Source organism: Somniosus microcephalus, chromosome 8 (assembly GCF_052327205.1).
Source record: "Somniosus microcephalus isolate GS21.2 chromosome 8, FLI_Smic_1.0, whole genome shotgun sequence".
Classification (NCBI taxonomy): Eukaryota; Metazoa; Chordata; class Chondrichthyes; order Squaliformes; family Somniosidae; genus Somniosus; species Somniosus microcephalus.
In genome coordinates this window covers 261,860,449-261,874,416 of record NC_140994.1, presented here as the reverse complement: position 1 = coordinate 261,874,416, position 13,968 = coordinate 261,860,449, and the positions used below count along the sequence as shown (strand labels likewise).

At 49.6% G+C, this 13,968-nt stretch overlaps 1 protein-coding gene across 3 annotated transcripts in view; it reads right to left on the bottom strand.

Moving 5' to 3' along the window:
• The window catches only part of anxa6 (annexin A6), a 196,547-nt gene that overhangs the window by 43,353 nt on the left and 139,226 nt on the right, over positions 1 to 13,968 (bottom strand). For all 3 annotated transcript variants that reach the window (XM_085996006.1, XM_085996007.1, XM_085996005.1), the window contains exons 15-16: positions 7,799 to 7,880; positions 5,204 to 5,298 (exon numbers count right to left, since the gene is read on the bottom strand). In XM_085996006.1, coding sequence (XP_085852132.1) covers positions 5,204 to 5,298; positions 7,799 to 7,880 — 177 coding nt within the window. The remainder of the gene's footprint in view (positions 1 to 5,203; positions 5,299 to 7,798; positions 7,881 to 13,968) is intronic.

Genomic DNA, 13,968 nt, shown 5'->3' with positions numbered 1-13,968 from the left:
CTGCGCCGTCCATCAATCCCTGTCCAGTCTAATCCCATTTTCCAGCATTTGGTCCATAGCCTTGTATGCAATGGCATTTCAAGTGCTCATCCAAATGCTTCTTGAATGTTGTGAGGGTTCCTGCCTCTACCACCCTTTCAGGCAGTGAGTTCAAGACTCCAACCACCCTCTGGGTGAAAAAGTTCCTCCTCAAATCCCCTCTAAACCTCCTGCCCCTTACCTTGAATCTATGCCCCCTTGTTATTGACCCCCCTACTAAGGGGAAAAGTTCCTCTTTATCTACCCTATCTATGCCCCTCATCATTTTGTACACCTCAATCAGGTCCCCCCTCAGCCTTCTTTGCTCCAAGGAAAACAACCCCAGCCTGTTTAGTCTTTCTTCATAGCTGAGGCGCTCCATCCCAGGTAACATCCTGGTGAATCTTCTCTGCACCCTCTCCAAAGCAATCACATCCTTCCTATAGTGAGGCGACCAGAACTGCACACAGTACTCCAGCTGTGGCCTTACCAGCGTTTTGTACAGCTCCATCATAACCTCCCTGCTCTTATATTCTATGCCTCGGCTAATGAAGGCAAGTATCCCATATGCCTTTTTAACCACCTTATCTACCTGTTCCGCTGCCTTCAGGGATCTATGTACATGTACACCAAGGTCCCTCTGACCCTCTGTACTTCCTAGGGTCCTACCACTCATTGTGTATTTCTGCAGAACATTCTGGAGGGGGAGGGGGAACAGCCAGTTGTCGTGATACATGTTGGTACCAACGACGTAGCTAAAAAAAGGGAAGAGGTCCTACAAGTAGAATTTAGGGAGTTAGGAGCCAAGCTAAAAAGTAGGACCTCGAAGGTAGTAATCTCTGGATTACTACCAGTGCCACGTGCTAGTAAGAGTACAGAGAACAGGATAGTTAGGCTAAATACGTGGCTTGAGCAGTGGTGTAAGAGGGAGGGTTTTAAATTTTTGAGGCATTGGAACCAGTTTTGTGGTAGGTGTGACCTATACAAAAGGGACGGTCTACACCTGTGCAGAGATGGAACTGATGTTCTCGGGGTAATTTTTGATAAAGCAGTTCGGGAGCATTTAAACTAGTATGGCAGGGGGCTAGAAACCTATGTAGTGAAATAGAGGAAAGTGAAGGGCAGACAGAAATAAATGGTAAAAGGGTGAGGAACAAAAAACAAAGGGCCAAACTAATTCATAAAAAATGTGAGCATAAAAAAAGCCTGAGGGTTTTATACCTTAATGCGAGAAGCATCAGGAACAAGGTAGATGAATTAGCTGTGGAAATAGAGGTTAATAATTATGATCTAATTGGGATTACGGAAACATGGTTGCAGGGTGAGCAGGGCTGGGAGCTTAACATACAGGGGTATTCAGTATTTAGGAAGGATCGACAAAAAAGAAAGGGAGGAGGGGTAGCATTGCTAGTAAAAGAGGGGATAAATGCAATTGAAAGGAAGGATATTAACTCAGTTAATACAGAATCTATATGGGTGGAGCTAAGAAATAGCGAGGGGCGAAAAACATTAATAGGAGTGGTATATAGGCCTCCAAATAGTAAAATAGAGGTTAGGGAGGGCATCACGAGGGAAATTAGAGAAGCGTGCAATAAGAGCACAGCTGTCATCATAGGTGACTTTAACTTACATATAGATTGGACTAGCCTAATCAGTAAAAATAATGAGGAGGAGGAATTCCTTGAGTGTTTAAGGGATGGATATCTGGATCAATATGTCGAGGAACCAACTCGGGAACAGGCTATATTGGACTGGGTACTGTGCAATGAGAAGGGACTAATCAGTAATCTTGTTGTACGGGGACCCTTGGGTCAGAGCGATCATAACATGATCGATTTCTCACTCGAAATGGAGAGCGAAGAAATTGACTCGGAGACTAAGGTCCTGAATTTAAACAAGGGGAATTATGATGCCATGAGACGGGAACTGAGTAGGTCTGATTGGACAACGTTCCTGAGAGGACTGGAGGTAGATAAACAATGGCAAACATTTAAAGATAGAATGACAAAATTGCAAAAATTGTTTATACCAATCTGGCATAAAAGGAAATCTAAAAAGGTGACTCAACCGTGGATAACAGGGGAAATTAGAGACAGCATAAAATCCAAAGATAGGGCGTATAAAATAGCCAAAAAAAGCGCCAGAGCGGAAGATTGGGAACAGTTTAAGATAGAGCAAAGGAGGGCAAAGGGCATGATCAAGAGGGGCAAAATAGCTTACGAAAACAAGCTGGCGGAAAATATAAAAACTAACTCCAAAAGCTTTTATAAATATATCAAAAGGAAAAGACTGGTGAAAACCAAAGTTGGTCCATTGCAGTCAGATACGGGGGAATATATAATGGGAAATAAGGAAATGGCAGATCAACTAAATGCATACTTTGGGTCAGTCTTTACGAAGGAAGACACAAAAAACCTCCCTGGGATATCGGGAAAAATAGGGACATTGGCAAAGGAGGAACTGACGCAAATCAATATCTCTAAGGATATGGTGTTAAGGAAGCTAAAGGGATTGAAGGTGGACAAATCCCCAGGGCCTGATAACATGCATCCTAGGGTACTGAAGGAGGTGGCCCTAGAGATAGCGGATGCACTAAGGATGATTTTTCAGAATTCATTAGACTCGGGAACAGTGCCGATGGATTGGAGGGTAGCTAACGTTACCCCACTATTCAAAAAGGGGGGTAGGGAAAAAGCAGGTAATTACAGACCTGTAAGCCTTACATCAGTTGTGGGCAAAATGCTGGAGTCCATCATTAAGGATGAAATAGCGGAGCACTTAGCAAATGGGGACAGGATAGGACAGAGTCAACATGGATTTACAAAGGGTAAATCGTGCTTGACTAATCTATTGGAATTTTTTGAGGGAGTAACTGGTAGAATAGATGGGGGAGAGCCAGTAGATGTGGTGTACCTGGACTTCCAAAAGGCCTTCGATAAGGTCCCACATAAAAGATTAGCATGGAAAATTGAGGCTCATGGGATAAAGGGGAAAGTTTTGGCGTGGATAGGGAACTGGCTGTCAGATAGAAAACAGAGAGTTGGAATAAACGGCTCATTTTCTGAATGGCAGGCAGTAACAAGTGGGGTACCACAGGGATCTGTCCTGGGCCCCCAGCTGTTCACAATTTACATTAATGACCTGGATCAGGGAGTCGGATGCAGCATTTCCAAATTTGCAGACGACACTAAACTAGGAGGTGGGGTGGGCTCAGAGGAAGAGACCAGGAAGCTCCAGAGCGATTTGGACAGACTGGGCGATTGGGCGGATAAATGGCAGATGCACTATAATGTGGACAAGTGCGAAGTTATCCACCTTGGGTGCAGGAACGGGAGGGCAAATTATTATTTAAATGGCAATAGATTGGGAGAGGGGGAAGTACAGAGAGACCTGGGTGTTCTTGTACACCAGTCACTGAAGGCGAGCATGCAGGTGCAACAGGCGGTCAAGAAGGCAAACGGTATGCTGGCCTTCATAGCAAAAGGGTTAGAATACAGGAACAGGGATACCTTGCTGCAGCTGTACAGGGCACTGGTGAGACCACACCTCGAGTACTGTGTACAGTTTTGGTCGCCTCATCTGAGGAAGGATGTTCTTGCCATGGAGGGGGTGCAGCGGCGATTCACCAGGCTGATACCAGGAATGGCGGGAATGACCTATGAGGAGAGACTATGTAGTTTAGGGATGTACACACTGGAGTTTAGAAGATTGAGAGGGGACCTCATAGAAGTGTATAAAATTCTGACAGGTCTAGACAGACTGGATGCAGAAGGAATGTTTCCCTTGGCGGGTGAGAACAGAACTAGAGGACATAATTTAAGGATAAGGGCTAAACCATTTAGGACAGAGATGAGGGGGAATTTCTTCACTCAGAGAGTGGTGAACCTGTGGAACTCATTGCCACAGAGGGCAGTGTACGCCAGCTCATTAAATATATTTAAGAGGGAATTAGATATATTTCTACGGGCAAAAGGGGTTAAGGGTTACGGAGAGAAGGCGGGGACGGGATACTGAATTAAAGGATCAGCCATGATCTCATTAAATGGCGGAGCAGGCACGAAGGGCCGAATGGCCTACTCCTGCTCCTATCTTCTATGTATCTATGTATCTATGTATTTCCTTGCCTTAGTTGTCCGTCCAAAATGCATCACCTCGCACTTTTCAGGGTTAAATTCCATTTGCCACTTTTCCGCCCATCTGACCAACCCGTTTATATCGTCCTGCAGACTGAGGGCTACCCTCCTCGCTATTTACCACCCCACCAATTTTCGTGTCATCTGCGAACTTACTGATCATACCTTTTACATTCTCATCCAAATCATTTATGTAGAGCACAAACAGAGATTCTGGGATTCTATGAGCGACTGGCCCCCAGTGTGGGACGGGGGACCTACCCTCTGTGCTGTGAGATTCTGGGATTCTATGAGGAGCTGGCCCCCAGTGTGGGACGGGGGACCTACCCTCTGTGCTGTAAGATTCTGGGATTCTATGAGGGTCTGGCCCTCAGTGTGGGACGGGGGACCTACCCTCTGTGCTGTGAGATTCTGGGATTCTATGAGGGGTCTGCCCCTCAGTGTGGGACGGGGGACCTACCCTCTGTGCTGTGAGATTCTGGGATTCTATGAGGGGAATGGCCCTCAGTGTGGGACAGGGGACCTCCCTCTGTGCTGTGAGATTCTGGGATTCTATGAGCGACTGGCCCCCAGTGTGGGACGGGGGACCTACCCTCTGTGCTGTGAGATTCTGGGATTCTATGAGGGGGCTGGCCCTCAGTGTGGGTCGGGGGACCTCCCTCTGTGCTGTGAGATTCTCGGATTCTATGAGGGGGCTGGCCCTCAGTGTGGGACGGGGGACCTCCCTCTGTGCTGTGAGATTCTCGGATTCTATGAGGGTCTGGCCCTCAGTGTGGGTCGGGGGACCTCCCTCTGTGCTGTGAGATTCTCGGATTCTATGAGGGTCTGGCCCTCAGTGTGGGACGGGGGACCTCCCTCTGTACTGTGAGATTCTGGGATTCTATGAGGAGCTGGCCCTCAGTGTGGGACGAGGGACCTCCCTCTGTGCTGTGAGATTCTGGGATTCTATGAGGGGGATGGCCCTCAGTGTGGGACGGGGGACCTACCCTCTGTGCTGTGAGATTCTGGGATTCTATGAGCGACTGGCCCCCAGTGTGGGACGGGTGACCTACCCTGCCCAGCTGCGATTTGAACTGCTGTTGTAGCTGCTGCCGCTGTGCGTTGCTTCTCTGAGTGATTATGTTGATGATCGTTTCTTCATCTGTGCCTGAAATGAGAAGCCAGACGGGACACGTTAAACATCACTCCACATTCCCAGTCAAACAAAAAATCCATTGAACAGACCGTTTCCCAGACACAGGAGCAGGCAAGGCAACTAAATCTGTGCAGCCTGTCCCTTTCTGATACCTGTTAACTTTATCCCTCAACACCGTCGCTCTCTCAACGCGTCTGGCTGACTCTAGATCCCACGCTGTGTAGGGTCGTCCGTGGCTCAGTGGGCAGAGCGCTCTCTCTCTCTCTCGCCTCTGAGTCATGAAGGTTGTGGGTTCAAGTCCCACTCCAGAGGCTTGAGCACGTAACCCAGGCTGTCACTCCCAGTGCAGTGCTGAGGGAGTGCTGCACTGTCGGAGGTGCCGTCTTTCGGATGAGACGTTAAACCGAGGCCCTGTCTGCTCTCTCAGGTGGACGGGAAAAAGTTCCATGGCATTTGACAAAGAGTAAGGGAGTTCTCCCCAGTGTTCTGGGCAATATTAATCACTCAGCAAACATTACTAAAAAAACAGATCATCTGGTCATTATCACATTGATGTTTGTGGGAGCTTGCTGTGCGCAAATTGGTTGCTGTGTTTCCTACATTACTACAGTTCAAAAAGTACTTCATTGGCTGTAAAGTGCTTTGGGACATCCTGAGGATGTGAAAGGCGCTATAGAAATGCAAGTTCTTTCTCATCCTTTAGCCATGGTTTTCGGACACTGAGGGAAATGGGGATCGGATGGGAAGGTGGAGATGGGGTAGAAGATCAGCTCTGATCTCATTGAATGGTGGAGCAGGCTCGAGGGGACGTATGGCCGACTCCTGCTCCTAATTCTTATGTTCTTACGGTCACTCGAGTTCCAGGAGTGGTTCATTTACACAAAATCCTGTCGGCTTATTCGGCCAGCAGACTCCCAGCCCCACAAAATAACTGGGGCCATTTTCACAGCGCCCGGCCCCTCACTGTGTGAGCTGAATGTCGCACACACACACACTTTGCAGCAGGGGTCTCTGCTCAGCGATCGATCAGAGACCACTGTAGCTTTTAAGGGACAACAATTTGAAACAGAGGGAGATACAGGGCTGTGGGGAGATAGCAGGGGCAGGGAGATAAGCTTTCTCCTGTTAATATCTACGCCCCGAAGCCACTGTCCACAAATTCTTTTCCAAGGAAATTGGATAGCTGCGTGACAAAGGAATATTGGCCCAGAATTCGGGTCTCCACGGGTGAGTACGCACAGGGTACTCACCCGTAAGCCCAATGGAAGTGTCGGTTTTGTGCATGCACTGCGCATGCTCGGGAAACCGGCACTTCCGTTCCCCTGAAAGCAGGGGTTCAGAGTTCGAACGCGTGCGCCGGAGAGGCAGCGCGTGCGCATCGAACTTTGGGATTTTTTGCAGGTTTTCCCAGGAGGGTAAGTCTCCAGAAGTTACACATATAAAAAGCAGGCGCAAGGCCTGCTTTTTACAAGGTAAGTGGTGAATTAATTAAAATTAAAACATTTTTTCCACAGGTTTATTATTTTTAAATACTTTAAAGCAAGGTAAGTTTATTTTTAGCCCCGTTAGAAAGGAAAATTATTTTTTTCAAAAATTTTAATTATTGTTTAAAATAGTTATTTCATGTAATTTATAGTTTATTTAAAAATGTGATGTTTTAAAAAAATTTATTTGAAGATTTAGTGATGTTTTGGGGCCGTAGTATTTCTAAGTTTTGACAGCTCTTCCTGTCAAACTTATGAATGAAGCATTCCCCGCTCCGATTGGCTCCCCATGGCCCACGTGATCCCAGGGGACGCATCGAACTAACTGCGCCCCTGGGATACGCAAGCACTGCGCGCCGGCAGCTGGAGCAGCCCCGGGATCGGAATCCCACGGGGGCCCACAGCTCAACGGCCGGCGCGCTAGGTAAGTGCAGGTCGGGGGCTTGCACCTGCGGGAAGCCCCCGACCCGAATTTCTGGGCCGTTAAAGGGTACAAAGGGCGACCAAGATAGGTTTTTTAAATTTACGTGGCATTCTTGGCAAGGTTGCCGTTTATTACCCAACCCTGAGTAGTGTTTTGATACAAACTGACTGTCTCGCTCGGCCACTAGAGGGCAGGCAAGAGTCAACCCTGTTGGGTGTGGGGACTGGAGTCACGTGTAGGCCCAGATCGGGTAAGGACGGCAGGTTTCCGTCCCTAAAGGAACATTAGTGAACCCGTTGGGTTTTTACGACGATCAGGCAGCTTCACGGTCACTTTTACTGAAACCAGTTTTTTTTTTACATTTCCAGCTATTTTTCCAACGGAATTCAAATTCTGAAAATGGTCCAGGGCGCTGGGATTTCTCTGGATTTATTAGGCCAGTAACATCACCACTACACTACCACAGCCGTGGGATTAGACTGGGTAGCTCGTGGTGCGGGGGAGCGCGGGGGGGGGGGTGCGGAGAAAATAAACACCAGCTCTGCCTTGATGGGCCGAATGGCCTGTTTCTGTTCTGGAACATTCTCTGTGAATAAACACTGACCGAATCCTTTCATCGCCTTGCGGATTGCCTTGGCGTCCACCTCTGGCTTGAAATCGGCAGCTGCGCGCACCGTTCCTTTCAGCTGTTTGGGAAGAAATAAGACTGGGTTGGTAAGTGAGGGCGGAGTGTTGTGGAATGAGGCTGTGCGGAGGGGGGAGGGGGTGGGGGGGAGAGAGCAGTGAGTGTTAACCCCGTGGTGTACAGGCCCTGCACCCCTCCGACCCTGCACATGGTTCCCATGGAGTGGAGTCCAGAGTGTGATGGAATACTCTCCACTTGCCTGGATGAGCGCAGCTCCAACAACATTCAAGAAGCTCGACACCATCCAGGACAAAGCAGCCCATTTGATTGACACCCCATCCACCACCTTAAACATTCACTCCCTCCACCACCGGCGCACCGTGGCTGCAGTGTGCACCATCTACAAGATGCACTGCAGCAACTCGCCAAGGCTTCTTCGGCAGCACCTCCCAAACCCACGACCTCTTCCACCTAGAAGGACAAGGGCAGTAGGCCCACGGGAACACCACCACCTCCAGGTTCCCCTCCAAGTCACACCCCATCCTGACTTGGAAGTATATCGCCGATCCTTCATCGTCGCTGGGTCAAAATCCTGGAACTCCCTCCCTAACAGCACTGTGGGAGCACCTTCACCACACGGACTGCAGCGGTTCAAGGCAGCGGCTCACCACCACCTTCTCAAGGGCAACTAGGGATGGGCAATAAATGCCAGCCTTGCCAGCGATGCCCACACCCCGTGAAGGAATAAAAAAAAATGGTGACCTGCCTGCACTGTTGGATGATAAGGGGTGATTTTATTTTAACACAGCGAGTTGTTGTGATCTGGAACGCGCTGCCTGAAAGGGCGGTGGCAGCAGATTCAATAGTAACTTTCAAAGGGAATGGGATAAATATCTGAAAAGGAAAAAAAATTGCAAGGCTATAGGAAAAGAGCAGGGGGAGGGGGACTAATTGGAGAGCACTTTGAAAGAGCTAGCACAGGCACGATGGGCCGAATGGCCTCCTTCTGTGCTGTATCATTCTATAGGTATCTAATTTTGTCTCTTATTTTCTCAAAGGCACTGATCGTTTCTGGACGAGTTCCAAATCTCATCCCAAGTGGCCATTCTTTGTCGATGAACTTAAGAGTGGACTATTTGACTGTAGTGGGCATCACAGAAAAACCCATTCAGACGGGTCCAGCAGGGGTCAATGGATAGAGATCAACTGCCTTTCCTCGCCAACCCCCCACCCAACCTAGCTCAGGGGGACTGACATCAAACGAAACACCTCAGTAGCATAGGCTGATACCAGCTATCTCAGCATAAACCAGGGGAGAAACTTGGGGCCTGGTCAGAGTGTTCCAGTAACACACAGGACCCTGCGTCCAGCCCAATAACTCACAGGGCACTAGGACCCTGCGTCTAGCCCAGTAACACACAGGGCACTAGGACCCTGCGTCCAGCCCAGTAACACACAGGGCACTAGGACCCTGTGTCTAGCCCAGTAACACACAGGGCACTAGGACCCTGCGTCCAGACCAGTAACAAACAGGGCACTAGGACCCTGCATCTAGCTCAGTAACACACAGGCCACTAGGACCCTGCGTCCAGCCCAGTAACAAATAGGGCACTAGGAGCCTGTGTCTAGCCCAGTAACTCACAGGGCACTAGGACCCTGCGTCCAGCCCAGTAACACACAGGGCACTAGGACCCTGTGTCTAGCCCAGTAACACACAGGGCACTAGGACCCTGTGCATAGCCCAGTAATATACAGGGCACTAGGACCCTGTGCATAGCCCAGTATTATACAGGGCACTAGGACCCTGTGCATAGCCCAGTAATATACAGGGCACTAGGACATAGCCCAGTAAAACACAGGGCACTAGGACCCTGCGTCTCGCCCAGTAACACACAGGGCACTAGGACCCTGCATCTAGCCCAGTAACACACAGGGCACTAGGACCCTGTGCATAGCCCAGTAACTAACAGGGCCCTAGGACCCTGCGTCTAGCCCAGTAACACACAGGGTACTAGGACCCTGTGCATAGCCCAATAACACACAGGGCACTAGGACCCAGTGCATAGCCCAGTAACACACAGGGCACTAGGACCCTGTGCATAGCCCCATAACACACAGGGCACTACGACCCTGCGTCTAGCCCAGTAACTCACAGGGCACTAGGACCCTGCGTCTAGCCCAGTAACTCACAGGGCACTAGGACCCTGTGCATAGCCAATTAACTTCAGTGCACTAGGACCCTGCATCTAGCCGTAACACACAGGGCACTAGGACCCTGTGTCTAGCCCAGTAACACACAAGGCTCTAGGACCCTGCGTCTAGCCCAGTAACTCACAGGGCACTAGGACCCTGCGTCTAGCCCAGTAACTCAGGGCACTAGGACCCTGTGCATAGTCCAGTAACTCACAGGGCACTAGGACCCTGCGTCTAGCCCAGTAACACACAGGGCACTAGGACCCTGCGTCTAGCCCAGTAACACACAAGGCTCTAGGACCCTGCATCTAGCCCAGTAACACACAGGACACTAGGACCCTGTGCATAGCCCAGTAACTCACAGGGCACTGCGACCCTGCGTCTAGCCCAGTAACACACAGGGCACTAGGACCCTGTGCATAGCCCAGTAACTCACAGGGCACTGCGACCCTGCGTCTAGCCCAGTAACACACAGGGCACTAGGACCCTGTGCATAGCCCAGTAACTCACAGGGCACTACGACACTGCGTCTAGCCCAGTAACACACAGGGCACGAAGACCCTGTGTCTAGCCCAGTAACACACAGGGCACTAGGACCCTGCATCTAGCCCAGTAACACTCAGGGCACTTGGAACCTGAGCATAGCTCAGTAACACACCGGGCACTAGGACCCTGCGTCTAGCCCAGTAACACACAGGGCACTAGGACCCTGTGTATTGCCCAGTAACACACAGGGCACTAGGACCCTGCTTCTAGCCCAGTAAGAGGGCACTAGGACCCTGTGCATAGCCCAGTAACACACAGGGCACTAGGACCCTGCGTCTAGCCCAGTAACACACAGGGCACTAGGACCCTGTGCATAGCCCAATAACACACAGGGCACTAGGGCCCTGTGCATAGCCCAGTAACACACAAGGCACTAGGACCCTGTGCATAGCCCAGTAACACACAGGGAACTAGGACCCTGTGCATAGCCCAGTAACACACAGGGCACTAGGTCCCTGTGTCTAGCCCAGTTACTCACAGGGCACTAGGACCCTGTGTCTAGCCCAGTAACACACAGGGCACTAGGACCCTGCGTCTAGCCCAGTTACTCACAGGGCACTAGGTCCCTGTGTCTAGCCCAGTAACACACAGGGCACTAGGACCCAGTGCATAGCCCAGTAACTCACAGGGCACTACGACCCTGCGTCTAGCCTGGTAACACACTGGGCACTAGGACCCTGTCTCTAGCCCAATAACACACAGGGCACTAGGACCCTGCGTCTAGCCCAGTTATTCACAGGGCACTAGGTCCCTGTGTCTAGCCCAGTAACACACAGGGCACTAGGACCCTGCGTCTAGCCCAGTTACTCACAGGGCAGTAGGACCCTGTGCATAGCCCAGTAATACACAGGGCACTAGGACCCTGCATCTAGCCCAGTAACACACAGGGCACTAGGACCCTGCGTCTAGCCCAGTTACTCACAGGGCAGTAGGACCCAGTGCATAGCCCAGTAACTCAAGGCACTAGGACCCTGCGTCTAGCCCAGTAACACACAGGGCACTAGGACCCTGCGTCTAGCCCAGTTACTCACAGGGCAGTAGGACGCCCAGCAATACCGTCGATTCAGGGATTTAATCCATATACGAGACTCCATAATTTGCTGAAGTAAAGGGGAGGAGATTGCAGGGAAGGGTTCATTCGATTTAATAAGCAGTGACACAGTAAGGCAGGAGAGAATCCTCTGGTTAGAGAGCGGGTATTAGTGAGCAAGAATCGGAAGATGCTGGCGAGGAGTTTACAGCCAGTCTCAATAGGTTGGCAGTTGCAATCCAACCTATTTTGAAAGTCGACAGAGCAGTGTTAGTGGAACAGCAAGAGGCACCAGCTGACCAGTTTCTTCACTTAAAGAGACAGTACCCCAGTGTTCGCTGGGTATCGGGAAAGATTTCAGGCGTTGGGGCACTTTTATTGCTCAGGCACGATGGGCCGAATGGCTGTACGATTCTGTGATTGCATCAAAATAAATTCATTTCTTTATTAAAAATCTTGTGTAGGCATGCACTTCCTGTTGTCACGATTCTTGATCAGTAACTTGCATCAACACTGTAACAGCCTATGTAAACACTGAGAGTGGAAATCCTGTATGTAAACTCTTGGCTGTGACGATGTAGCTTGCGGGCTGCAGCCAGTAGGTGGCGCCGTGGAGTGAGTTTCTGAAGGCTCTCTCCCAACTCTGTCGCCATCTTGTACGTGTAAAAAAAAAACTTACATTCATTAACTGACTGTGCGCAACTTACTAGTGATTCTTTCAAAAATACAAAATCAAAACCAAGTCTATTTTAAAATGCTGATCTAAATAGAGAAATAAATCAGAATGTCGACACTAAATTCACTCTCGGAATGCTTTCTTTCCCTTTTCGGATGCTAGCAGGCCTGCTTTAAGTTCCATTTGTATGGACAGATGGAAGGGACCAATTTCTGACTTGATGTGGACACAGATTTCAACTTTTTACGTGGCCCCAAGATGCCATGATAGGCATCCAATCGCCTCTCAAAGAAAACAAACATGGACACCCTTCGAAAGTGGAGAGAGAAACAGAGTTAACGTTTCAGGTCTGGGACCCATCATCAGAACTGGAAAAAGCTGGAGATGTAACAGATATTAAACAGGTGCAGAGACCGGGGTGGGGGGGGGCGTTAGGAGGGAGGAAGGAATTGAAAGAACATCCTGTACTTTTGTAAGAGGCAGGAAAGATAAAACGTTGCAAATCGGAATGGCAAAAATCATACTGCATGAAAAATGGGGGCAGGGATAATTATCTGAAATTGTTGAACTCAATGTTGAGTCCAGAAGGCTGCAAAGTGCCCAATCGAAAGATGAGGTGCTGTTCCTCGAGCTTACGTTGAGCTTCATTGGAACAATGCAAGAGGCCGAGAAAGCTTTGCGGAACACCTCCGTTCAGTCCGTAAGGGTGACCCCGAGCTTCCGGTCGCCTGTCACTTTAATTCTCCACTTCACGGTGGCATAGTGGTTAGCACTGTTGCCTCACAGCGCCAGGGACCCGGGTTCGAATCCGGCCTCGGGTGACTGTCTGTGTGGAGTTTGCACATTCTCCCCGTGTTTGCGTGGGTTTCCTCCGGGTGCTCCGGTTTCCTCCCACAGTCCAAAGATGTGCGGGTTAGGATGATTGGCTATGATAAATTGGCCCTTAGTGTTAGGGGGATTAAATACATGGGGTTACGGGGATCGGGTGGGATATGTGTTGGTGTAGGGGTTACGGGGATCGGGTGGGATATGTGTCAGTGCAGGCTCGATGGGCCGAAATGGCCTCTATCTGCACTGTGGGGTTTCTGTGATTCTGTGATTCTGTGATTCACTCCCACTCTGATCTCTCTGTCCTCGGCCTATTGCATTGTTCCAATGAAGCACCTCATCTTTCAATTTTGCCATTCCCCTCCTAACCCCCCCACCACCGTCTCTGCACCTGCTTAATATCTGTTACATCTCCAGCTTTTTCCAGTTCTGATGGAGGGTCCCAGACCTGAAACGTTAACTCTGTTTCTCTCTCCACGGATGCTGCCTGGCCTGCTGAGTATTTCCAGCATTTTCTGTTGTTATTTCAGATTTCCAGCATCTGCAGTATTTTGCTATTATACCCTTCGAAAGTGCCCTTGCATTGGCACAACCGTGAGTCTAATACAAGGCGATCAGCATTTAACAGAGAGACTGGGTTAATGTTATATTGGCTGCCGCATTTCTCTACATTACAACAGTGACTGACACTTCAAAAGTACTTCATTGGCTGTAAAGTGCTTTAGGACGTCCTGAGGTCGTGAAAAGCGCGAAAGAAATGCAAGTTCTTTCTTTCTAACACAAATCGTCGCATTCACTTCACCTCAGTGCTGCACCTGAGGGACATCACGAACAATAAACACCCATGTCAATTTTGGATTGCCCTCAAATTTAAGT